Below are 12,415 nucleotides of genomic sequence, written 5' to 3'. Positions count from 1 at the left end.
TTACAAAATTAAGTGTTTTAATCAGTTCGAAATATCGGAGATTGTAAATTGTGGAGCGTTGTGGCCCAGTGGATTAGTCTTCTGACTTTGAAAAAGAGGGTCGTGGGTTTGAATCCCAGCCATGGCGTAATTTCCTTCAGCAAGAAACTCATCCACATTTTGCTGCACTCAACCCAGGTGAGGTGAATGGGTACCCGGAAGGAAGAAATTCCTAGAATGCTTGAGCGCCTAGGTAGCTCAGCTAAAGACGGGGTAATAATAGCAGGGCCCTCTGGTAGAACAATTTTTCGAAACTGAAGTGGCTACCCTGGGTAAATATATCTATATTATCATTATTTATTAAATTCGTGCATGCTTTGAAATAGCATAATCTATTTAGAAGGATACCCGCATTTTCATGATAAAAAGTTTGGATAGAATGTTCCGCTTTTAAGTCAAAATAAAAAACTATTTTATATTGCGATACATTTCTTTTACTTTATTAAAAACGTGTTTAAACTGGCCAGTTTATCAGGTCGGAATATAAAAAAGTTTAGCTCACATCAATTAGTTAGTTAGGAACTTTTCGGTTCATATATGTATATATAAAAGTGCTAGAATTTTCAGTTCAGTTATCAGCTCAGAGTATAAAAACATCACCTCGCAGAAGCGGATCTAGAGGGGGGTTGGGGGTTGCACCCCCCCCCAAAAAAAAAAAAAAAAAAAATCCGGGGACCATTTTTTTAAACTTGTAGGCCTAATTTTATTCTATTTATATTTATTTATTTCATTTATTATTATTATTATTTCTTTTGGGGGGAGGGGGGGGGGTTGGGCGAACAAAGTCCCTTGCCCCCCCCCCCTCCATCAGCTTTTTTGAGGACACTGTATCAGCTTATCAGTGACATGCTGTTCATAATAAAAGTATTAGGCTAATAGTGCTTATTCCAAGGTCCCCAATTCTTTGTATCTGTGTTGTTAACTGGCCTTACATTGCAGGAAAATGCAACTTAATTTTACAAATTTTCATGGGGGTTAATTTGGCAACGACCTCTATACCAAAAATAGTGGTGTTTTAGATGCAAGAAAACGCCATTTTCACACACAGATTTTCAACATTTTTCCCTACTGTGGGAGGGGTGTCCCCCCTCCCACACCCAGTGGCGTAACTACGGGGGGCATGAAGGGGCACGTGCCCCTCCAATCTGCTGACCAAAAAAAAACGAGGAAAAGGAGAAAAAGAGGGAGAAAGGAAGAGAAACGTAGTGGGGAAAAAAGAGATTATTATGCATTATAATGGTATATCATATTATAATTATGTTATGTTATATTACATGGGAAACATTTTTTCTTAACTTAATGAAACATAAGTTGCTCCTCAGTGCCTATGTCTTCATTGTTCCTGGTGCTCGCATTGTCTGTTTAACGAGATATATAAACCTGTTGTACGAAAACCTCCCGTTTTCAAGTCAATATACACCAAATATATTATTGTTTTATGTAGTGACATATGATTCTTTTTTATGACTACTTAAAGTGATTGCCTAATGTTAAGGTCTTAATATAAAACATTTCCTGTCCGTGATAACGTTCGCATCAGTGGATTGTGAGATATGTCTGCTCTCCATGAATTCCTAAAATCAGTCCCTAAAATGTCCCTTTTTCTGATCTGATTATCAAAAATTTTCAGCACGCGCTTCGCGCTCGCATAATTCGGTTAGTGAAATACGTACGGTTTCGTGAATTCCTACAAACAAGCCTTAAAATGCCCCTCTTCAGGTATGAATTTCTTAAATTTTCAGCTCGCGCTTTGCGCTCGCAATATTTGATTAGTGAGATGCGTATGTTATACTAGTGCTTCAAATGTAATTCTAACAAAATCAGCAAGCGCTTGGCACTCGCATTAGATGACTATGGTGAGAAATGAATATTATTAAGGGATTCCTAAAATATAGCCCTTAAGTTCTCCCTGTTTGAAGTCAATATATACAAAATTTTCTGCTCGCTTCGCGCTCGCATTGTTTAGCGACACAGGTACGTATCATTCGATGTTCCTTTTTTAGGTCTGAATATCAAAAATTGTCAGCTCGCGCTTCGCACTCGCATTATTTAATTACTTAGATGTGTATGTTATTCATGATTACAACGACTATACAAGGGCTTCCTTAAAATGTCTCTAAATGTCCAGTTTTCAGGCCTTTCATAATATCAATAACATTTTTCTCATAAAGGCATTATATCAGATTAATAAATAAGATAATAAAACTTTCCTGTCATTTGAATTTCCAGGTCCTAGGTGAAAAATAAAAAGGGGGGAGTTTGGAAATAATTTGGCCACGCGTGTATACAGCAATACATTTGACTGCCCCCCCCCCCGGGCTCGCGCTTCGTGCTTGTTTCATTTTTACAGTGCTATCCACATCCACTTATCATTTTTTTCACATAATGCTTAATTTTATCCTTTTCAGATTGGAATATCAAATATTTTCAGCTCGCGCTTCGCACTCGCATTATTGATTTTCCTGATAATAATGCACTGGTATTCAGAGTGCCCTAATTCTAGGTCTTAATCTATAACACATGCATGTTTGTTGAGAGCAGGTTCATTATTTAAACGTGGTTGAGTTATTCAGCACGGGGGGCACTTACTGTACATTGACGAGTGGATACCATGCGCGACCCAAAAAAAAAACACTAAAAAGGATGTCATTTTCAAGATAGGACACGTTACGTACGTAACGTAATAAGGGTGTCAAAAGCACTAAAATAATGAAAAAATGTATCTATTTCGATAGAAAAGCTACGTGTTTAAGGTCAGATTTGCGAGGGTTTAAAAAATTAATAATAAATGTTTTATAAAGGATCTTGCTCCAATAGTCAACTCTACGTGTTTAGAGTACGATTTGCGCGAGGTGTGGCCGTACTATTAGTAGTAGTACTACTAAACCCAATGATATAAATTAAGGTAAAACCGACAACCAACGTCCGTGACATAACAATTACTTGTTTAGGGGTTCAATTCAGGGAATTCTTGCCAAGAGTATCGTTTTATGATACTTGTTAAGGGTTGGGTTTCACACGCCAATACTTGTTAAGGGGTGCATTTTCAGAATATAGAAAATACGTGTTTAGGGTGCTTTTCGAGACCCCATGGTCGCGCATGTTATCCACTCGTCAATGGAAGTGGCCTCATATGCAGGAGAAAGTCTTTCATTGATGGACGCGCAGTTGCGGTAGCGTGATTTCAGTGTATATTTCTGTGATATGAACCAACAGAATGCGGTGCCACTGTGAGTAAGCCTATGGGGATAGGGCCGGCCTTAACAAAACCGTAAACTAAACATGGGTATAATACCTCCTTAGTTTTCTTTCTTTTTTTCAGCGTAATTTCTCTCACTTGAAAAAGGACGCACTTTTTTTGGGGGGTTGCCAAAATATAGCGGGCAGTGCCTGCCCTAAATTGGTTTAGGTCACGTTAAAATATTCGAGGGGTATTTTCGAACGGTGTTCGAAGTAGATTTGAATAACCAACTGGTGGTCGAATAATAGTCCTTTCATTCCGGCCAATTCTGCTTGATTTGGAAGTGTGATGGGGGCTTTAATTAGCAATATTTTCGAAGGAAAGCTGTGGCGTCTTGGCCTATATACGTTCATAATTATAGTCGACGGAATGAGCTATGAGAAATGTAAATAAAATGACCTACATTTTGTACAGAAACCCCTTTTTTCGGATTGTCAAATATATCGTGGCAAAATGACCTTCATTCAGTATTTTTTTTTTTTTGGGGGGGGCTTGTCAAATTTATATCAGCACCCCCCCCCCCCCGGTAAAACAATCGTTCCCAGGACCCTGTTGCGCTCCTCTGTTTGCTTTTGTACTGTGCGCTTGGGTAATGAACCATTATATACCTATATACTTGTGTGTACATGGTCCATCACTTTGTCAAATACCGCATACTCCATAGCCAAGATAACGTGTTTTTTTCCTTTTTTATTAAAAACGAAACGGACATTACACATCACATCACCACACAATACCGTACAGAACAAGACAGTACATAAGACGATAGCCAAGGTAACGCTGTCTTGTTGTGACGCAGTGGATTGAATCTGTTACCTTGAGCAAAACGCAAAACCACTACCTTGGGTTTGAATGGAAAATCTTTCACATGATTCAAAATATTGCTGTCTCATTGTTTAAAGTATTATATACAAAGAATATCAATTACTTTTAGAGAGTTAACCACCTCGAAATGGAAACCACTCATCCAAGATAAATTCTACTTCAAAACAAAGAAAGCATACATAAAAAAATATACAATAAAACTCTTTCATTCGAAAACTGTTTCAAATAATTTTAATGAAAATGATGAAGAGACATTTCCACAGCGAGAAATACCCTTTTCCGAGGCGTAATCGTATAGTTGCATGGCCAATGAAAGCATGCACCTGTCTATCTAGTTCATCGATTACCAAGCTATTCAAGGAGCAGATAAAAAAATTGAGGTTTTTATCATATTCTCACCATGTCAAGCTTAGTAGGGGAAATTCAAACAAAAGAAAGAACGAAAGAAAGAAGGAAGGAAGGAAGGAAGAAAAGAAAGAAAGAATTAAATTTCTCATAAAGAAGGGGGATATAAGAAGGAGAAGAAAAAGGGAAGAGAGGAAGAAGATTTAAACAAAAATCATATAGAAGTTTGTACATAAATATTTGTAATATATCTTTATTTCATTGTATTTTTTCTTTTCTTTACTTTGGGTTTTCTATTTTACTCTATCCAAACTGGCGTATTGTTGCAGATGGGTGTTTATAACAAAAAAAAATGATAGGAAATGGGTTTTGTATTAATAGTACGTGTGTTTGTTAAATCAAGGTTCCCCAGAGCAGCTGTCTACCAGTTGGAAACATTGGCGAGTCCAACAAAATGTCTCTGCCGGGAATCGAACCCGGGTCACCTACTTAGCATGCCAGTGCTTGTCAAGAGTATCGTTTTGTTTCCAATAATTGTTAAGGGTAGGGTTTCACACGCCAATACTTGTTAATGAGTGTATTTTCAGAATATGGAAAATACGTGTTTAGGGTGCTTTTCGAGACCCCATGGTCGCGTCATGGTCGTCGTCAATGGAAGTGCCCCCCCCCCGGGCCAGTGCCCCCCCCCCCGTGCCAGTGCCCCCCCCCCCCGGCCAGTGCCCCCCCCCCCCCCGGGCCAGTGCCTTAACCACTAGACCACAGAGACGGGTTACGCGATCCGACCATGGATCGACCTATTACTGATCCGACTGACCGTCAGATAAACAGGTTTTAGACCCCACCAATTAGTCGTGTGTCGATGGGTTTTGAACAATGACAAACCACCATGTCTCAGTTGGATCAAAGCAAATGCTTAGATACAGTACATGTACTATGGAAGAAATCATTCAAAATGTATTTCCTTTCACAACCAATTTAAAATACAAGAGTTGCAATAGCTGTTGCCTATTTTATATATATATATGTATATATGCATCCCCACGCCTGAATGATGCAATATACAAGTCGTATAATTAAAGGGATATATATACTCCGGGCTGAAATTTCCATCAAAATCGGATAACAGATAACAAATAACCGATCAAGTTACCGAATTTTAAAGTTTAGCAATATTTTGTGAAAATAGTTATGTGCAAATCTTCACATATAATCATCAGGTGGACTAATCATATCACATCCCCACTTTTATGTTATTACATAAAATCACAATAGTATTCCAATTTTCATACATTCGTGAATGATGTCTCCATTGTAATAAATTAAGTTGCAACAGTAAATATGTAATTTATTAAATTAGTTGTCAATCCAATTTTATTAGTTCTTGGAGGAAACAAACTGAAGAAAAATATATCATGTAATAAAATGAAAAGGGCAAGTGGGGATAGGATATCATTAGTTTGCTCATTGAATATTCATTAAAGAAGAATGAAACCTTTGGAAATAGATAGCTTGTGTAAAAACAGAAAAATCAAAGAAACAGATCAACGAATGTTTGAGAAAAATCGGACAAATAATGGGAATATATTGCGTTCAATAATGCTATGGAGATCCTCATATTGACAATGCGACAAAGATGTGTGGAGCGTTGTGGCCCAGTGGATAAGTTTTCTGACTTTGAAACAGAGGGTCGTCGGCTCAAATCCCAGCCATGGCGTAATTTCCTTCAGCAAGAAATTTATCCACATTGTGCTGCGTTCGACCCAGGTGAGGTGAATGGGTACCCGGCAGGATTAATTCCTTGAATGCATGAGCGCTGAGAGGCAGCTCGAGCTAAAGCCGGGGTAATAATAACAACGCGCCTCGGAATAGAATATTTCTAGATAGATGGCGCTATATAAATGCCCATTATTATTATGCCACTTGTGAACAATTTTCCCCATAACTTTAGTATATATTTCACTTAAATTACCTCTTTTATCACATCTATTAGTAGATCATGTGTCCTTTATAGAGGAGAGCATGTAATACAGATTTTTAAAGCATACATCATGGATAAAGAGTTTGTATCACAATAAGAAAAAGCAAAAAAAGAGACATTTTGAGGGTATTTTATAGTCCATCAAAGGGAAAGTTGCTCACATGTGACATCACATATCCTTGTCATATAGCCAAGGGGTCTCCATAGCATTAGTGATTGCAATATTCAAATGCTCATAACTTTCTCATTATTTGTATGATTTTTCTCAAATTTTCTTTGTTCTTATTCTTTGATTTTTCTGTTTCGACACACGCCTACAAGTTCCAAAGATTTCATCCCCCTTTGAAAACTGCCTGAACTGTTTCACCAAAATAATGCAAATCTTTTAATTGCCATAACTTTGTTATTCATTGACCGGTTTTGATCATATTTTCAGTGTTATGTTTGTCTGTTTTTTCGTTATCTGTTCAAATCATAATATTTTCAGCCTGGAGTACCGGCCCATTTAAGTATATACATTTTTGTTCCTTTTTATGTTTTATTTTCGTTTTGCAAAGTTCATGTTTTTGCAACTTGTATTCTTTCCACATAATTATTTCAATTTTGGTTTTGTTTGTTATGAACAAAGAAAAATTAAGAAAAGAAAAAGATCAGACTAACCGAGAGAAAAAATCCCTATAATCAGAAAAAGGCGTACCTTTTCTTTTGCCAAAACAAACACCTACCAACCTTGCCATTTCCACGACCAATGATATATCAGGCGTGTTATTTACTTTGTCAATAATGACAATTGTTATTTATATAGTGAATTTCTGTAGGACCTACTTATAGGTGGATGGATGACAAATCAATATTATGTATTCATATAATCGTCGACTATTTTTCCTTTCCCGAAGCCCTACTTACGAAAGCGAATAGGCGCGTGTCTGGAGAGATTGAAGAGCGCCGTCATCTTACTCTAAATTCCAAGGATTTCAAATAAATCCAGATCTGCTGTGAATAGTGACCGGCAGAATTTTGAATTTATTTTAAATCTCAAAAGATTTAATTTGAAATATTCTAAATTTATATTTAAATCATCAAGGTTTAAATCTAATGCTGGTCACTATTCACAGTCGATCTTGATTTGTTTTAAATCCTTGGAACTTAGAGTGCTGCTGTGATTCAATGAATTAATTCTGCCGGGTACCCACTCATCTCACCTGGGTTGAGTGAAGCACAAAGTGGGATGATGTATTGCTGGAGGCAAACACACCATGGCTATAATACAAACCCACCACCCACTTGTGGGTTTTCGGGGAGGGGGGAGACTCGATTTTTAGCGGGAATTATGCAGAATTATACCACTAACCAACACCAGCACTCAATCATTATTTCATTTTTTGGAGCCGCTTGAGTTACACTGCGTCAATGAACTTCACCAATATAATTTACTCTATAGGGGCTGTTTAATTCTCAAAATCCGAAATAAAATGTATATTCATACATAATTGTGATTTCAGATCAACGAAAATACAAATACTGTAGACATAGAAAAGTCATATTACAGTACTTTGGACCAGCATATTGAATATTGTGAAAATTATGTATATAATATTGTATATGTTATGTCACACAGCGGACGTAGACGAAGAGTAAGACCCCCTCCCCTCTTTTTGAGAAATGTGTTTTTATTTGTTTATAATATGGTATTTTGTTACCAACCGTGATTCGAAGATAATTTATTCATATAGACATGTTTACTTATATTATTCAATCTACAAGTGCAACCACATATTTCTTTAGTAAAATGCCGTAAAATTAAAATTAAAATCATAGATTTTTAAAGGAACGTAGCTCTCAGAAATGTAAGGTATAGAGTCACACTCTTCGTCGGTGCCCATTATGTAACAAAAAAAGAAAACAAATCCGTTTCTGAAACAGTCATGAGAAACCCGTCTGATCATGTGCATACGGATTGTGAAACAATCACCATGGCCACGCGTCTTTTTATCGCATTGATTTCTTTGAAAGGTTAGTTTCAAAATGGATAAAAGTATGTCATTCATATTTTATGAACTTCCTCATATTTTGGGTTTCTTTTGATATCAGGATATATAAATATTTATCTGTTGTTTTAAGAAATCGCGAATTCTTATGTATTTATTATTGTATATAGATCCATTTTAAATGAATACATGTACAAAAAAGATAAACAATGAAAATGGAAGAAGATAAATGTATATAATTATGAATGATTAAATTCATAAGTTGACATTGGAGGAAAAAATGGAAGGAAGGAATCATTATCATATAAATTCATTACGGGTGAAAATCCCATAAATGCAGTAGTGCATGTTTCTCAATATTGACATTTTTATTAGACCATGACTTTTATCAAATACTAGACAGACCATGTCATTATTCTCGTTCACACAACGCTAAATTTATTGACCTTTCTCATCAGTGTTTAGCACGACAAATATTCTTACAGCGTGACAGCGGACCCTTTCGAACTTCTTATAAAGTTCTGTGATCACAAAACCAGACCCCCACAAAGTGCTCCGTCATTTGATTTCGTCGGATTCGGAATCGAGGTCTGGTGACTTATTTGACAGATCCGAGGAGGATGGCAGGGTTACGCAGAAGCCTCGTTGTGCATCTTTTCTTCGTTTTCTTGGTTTCTGAAGCGAAGGCCAAGCAAATGGTCACCCCCGAACAGCTCCAGATCCAAGCAAGCATCGAGCAGGACCATGATTTCGCCTACATCAATAACAAGCCTGTCATCCCCGACTTGCCTTCCTCCCAAAAACAGTTGATTCTGGATCGGTATGGGACATTCTTTGGCAATCAACCAAGCCAGCCGCCTCTGGACTTGATTCCATGGATTCCACCACCTCTATTCGCCAGAGCTCCGCCAATGATTCGAGTGTGCCCAGCAATTAGGGTCCATAAAATCCTCTGGACTGGAATTAACTGTGACGACGAGCCAGTTGGCGTTGTACAGGTGGGTTACCATAGAAGCCTTGTGGAGGTCGAGCTATAAATCAGATTAGGGGTGACATGGGAGAAGCACCGCTATGCCCCCCCCCCCCGAAAAAAGGTGGATAATTACAAAGACTACTTGAAGGAAAGGCGTAATGAGAAGAAGGGACCTATGACGTGCATGAAAAACTCCCTAACTAGCGAAACGAGTGAAAAATAATTAAACTTTCATAAATGAAAATCAATTTTGTTGATAGATTTTGACATAAAATATTCAGAAAATGACATCTCTTGTTCTTTTTTTCATTCCTTTTGCCCTTTGACTTTTTTATGTTTGGTGGTGGATTTGTTATTTTTGTTTTGGAAGGTGGGGGAGCATGGTTTCAAAGACCTCCATCTAAACGAGAGTAATTTGTATAGATTTTAATAATCTCGCTTGCGGGAGGGTAGATATATAAAGCAAAGTGTAATACAGGAGAAGGAATAGGAACAAGGGCATGCATTTTGGAATCCCTTGGCCTATAGCTCATCGTTGTTGTTTTGGTTTTTTTTAATCTTTTTTACATTAAGATAAAATTGCGTCAGGTTTAGTCCTCTTGTAACGGTACCCTTCTCGAACGCGAGCGAGATTGGAGGTCTGATGAGAGGAATGTTGCTCGATTTAACATTATTTCCACTTTGCCAGTACAGTACAACGTGCCGCAAAAAAATCTTACTGAATTTTAAACTCGATATTATTGCAATGTCCGGATTTACAAAAAAAATTATTTTAATGTCTGCGAAAGTGACGTCGGTTTTGCTCAATCTTTGTGTTGTTGTTCAAAGTAGATTTGGTAACAACGAATTTTTTTCAGGCCATTCCGAATTACAGCCTTATGATTTTACACCTTTCTTGTATTTCACTTTTGTTATAAAGAAGAAATCTGAATAGGCAGCGTAAGATTAACAAGTTCAGGGGCCTCTTACACCAAATTTGTCATAATAGCAAATTTGCGATAACACTTAAAAGCTACGGAAATTGATTTTATTTGTGTTAGTAAAATTGATTAAGAAATTATGTTATCATAAGAACTCTTTTTTTAAATCACTCAATATTGAGAATGTTACAAGATAGATAATGAATAGATGGAGAGAAAGGGGGCCTCAGGCCATGAAGCAGATGCCCCTGATAGTCATAATAAATGGTTTATCATTCACCTAAGTGATTCTGTGCATTGATTTTGATATCGCAACGTGCTTCCTCATTTTAAAAAGGAGCTTCCAAGCTCCTTGTTTTAAGTATGACACTGCATCGGATGGTAAGGCCTCCAATAAGCACAAAGCGCCATAGGCGGCGGGGGGGGGGGGGGCGGGGGTTGACAGGTCCCCCTAAATTTGAAGTGGGGGGACGGACCCCCTATTTTTCATAACCTTTTTTTTTTGCTTGTCAATTTTGTTTCCTGGGTCCCCCCCCCCCCTAAAATTTCTCTTGTCCGCCTCTATAATTTAGGTTGATGTCCTTTTTTTTTGCTTGTCAAAATTTCGTGGACCCCCCCCCTGATTTTTTTTTGCTTCCGCCGCCAATGCAAAGCTACATACATGATAGTTCAATCATGTCAACTGCAGTCTTATGCAGTAAAAGGAAAATAGCACAATCATCAATCTTCTTATTTTCATTCTAGTTTTATTCCTCTTTCTTTCGCTCAATTATTATTCTTTCATTTTTTTTCAGTTTGACGATGTTAATCAGTGGGTTATATGGGAGGAGTGCTCCCGGCCTGAGTCACCGCATATTTCTCTAGATGAACATGGCATTACGGTCGAGTGTTCACAGACGGTTCGGGTAGTTCCAATGGTGGTTTTTCGGTTACCCTTTACTTCTTTCGATGACGTCACAATACAGAATATCAAGATCAAGTCATGCACCAGCTATCTGGGTATTGAATCTGACTCACCAAGTGACCCACAAGATCCAGTTAGTCCCCAAGATCAAATAGGCCCATATAAGGAGCCACAACCTTCAGAACCAATTCCTTAGGGAAGCAAATAATACCCCTTGGGGCACTATGGGGGCATGATGGCACCTCCCCCCCCAAAAAAAAAAAACAGTAGAGTAGAAATTTTAAAAATCCTCTTTAAATATATCCTGATCCATTCTACAAAGTATTCTATTTTAGATTGAGTTGTTTAAGATTAAGTAAAAGTGATTACGCGGTCTCTGTATAATTTTGCAGTAGTGGACATTAATGTTACTCTTGACCGATAATTATAATTAGACACTCTTACAATTACTGAATTAAATAAAGATTTGTACTTAAATACTTGAGGGATTCGACATAAAATGTTGCAGTGTAAATATCAAATCAAGCATAGTACTGTCTGTATAATGGAATCAATTCGTATTTATTACTGTCATGTCTGTATTTTAACCCACTGGCCTGTTTATATTCATATTTCCTCTGTATCAGTTCATATTGGTAAAAGTTCCAACATGTTCTTCATGAAATTAATATTTTTCAAATAACCAAATGCCATAGTTGATGGTTCTCGGAATATAAATTTAAAAATAGACCAAACCATGAAATACTTTCTGAACGGAATGTTTTCGAAATGCTTTCCGAATGTTAACGTCACTCTTCTCTCATCCATGCCCGTTTAATTTGTTATTAGCATGTTATCAGTGTAGCTTTATACAATGGAGAACCGTTAAACGTATAACCATCGTAGTTTAAAATGTCGAAATGCGTTGTATTTACATAATACAGATGGTAACATTTATACAAGATATATCATTAAGTTACAAACACTAACATTCATTTAATAAATTGAACAAAAGTAATGATATGTGGCATTAGTCGAATATGTGTATTGTGTTGAATGTTCATATTTGTTTCAATAGTGATGTGGGAATGAGAGTTAAGCACAAAGTATGGTGGAGAAGTGCCGAGCATGAATTATGTATAGCGTTATGCACGTGTATATATAAATATATATAAATCTCTCTCTCTCTCGCTATATATATATAAGGGTGTTGAATAGTCCAG

General features: G+C 37.1%; 1 protein-coding gene across 1 annotated transcript; it reads left to right on the top strand.

Moving 5' to 3' along the window:
- Window positions 1-8,826: 8,826 nt before the first annotated feature.
- On the top strand, window positions 8,827-12,210 carry LOC121426464. The gene is made up of 2 exons (XM_041622782.1): window positions 8,827-9,414; window positions 11,104-12,210. The coding sequence occupies exons 1-2, from the start codon at window positions 9,037-9,039 to the stop codon at window positions 11,407-11,409; spliced, it is 684 nt and encodes a 227-aa protein (XP_041478716.1). The 5' UTR covers window positions 8,827-9,036; the 3' UTR covers window positions 11,410-12,210.
- The last annotated feature ends 205 nt before the right edge of the window (window positions 12,211-12,415 follow it).

Source organism: Lytechinus variegatus, chromosome 13 (assembly GCF_018143015.1).
Source record: "Lytechinus variegatus isolate NC3 chromosome 13, Lvar_3.0, whole genome shotgun sequence".
NCBI lineage: Eukaryota > Metazoa > Echinodermata > Echinoidea > Temnopleuroida > Toxopneustidae > Lytechinus > Lytechinus variegatus.
Note: the sequence above shows the minus strand (reverse complement) of the source record. Positions and strands in the feature narration are given on the sequence as shown.

What these genes read in the sequence shown, in the direction of transcription:
- LOC121426464 (XM_041622782.1), top strand. Translation starts at nt 9,037, where the DNA reads ATGGCAGGGTTACGCAGAAGCCTCGTTGTGCATCTTTTCTTCGTTTTC. An exon ending in AGCCAGTTGGCGTTGTACAG is followed by an intron (nt 9,415 to 11,103) that starts GTGGGTTACCAT and finishes ATTTTTTTTCAG; the next exon opens with TTTGACGATGTTAATCAGTG.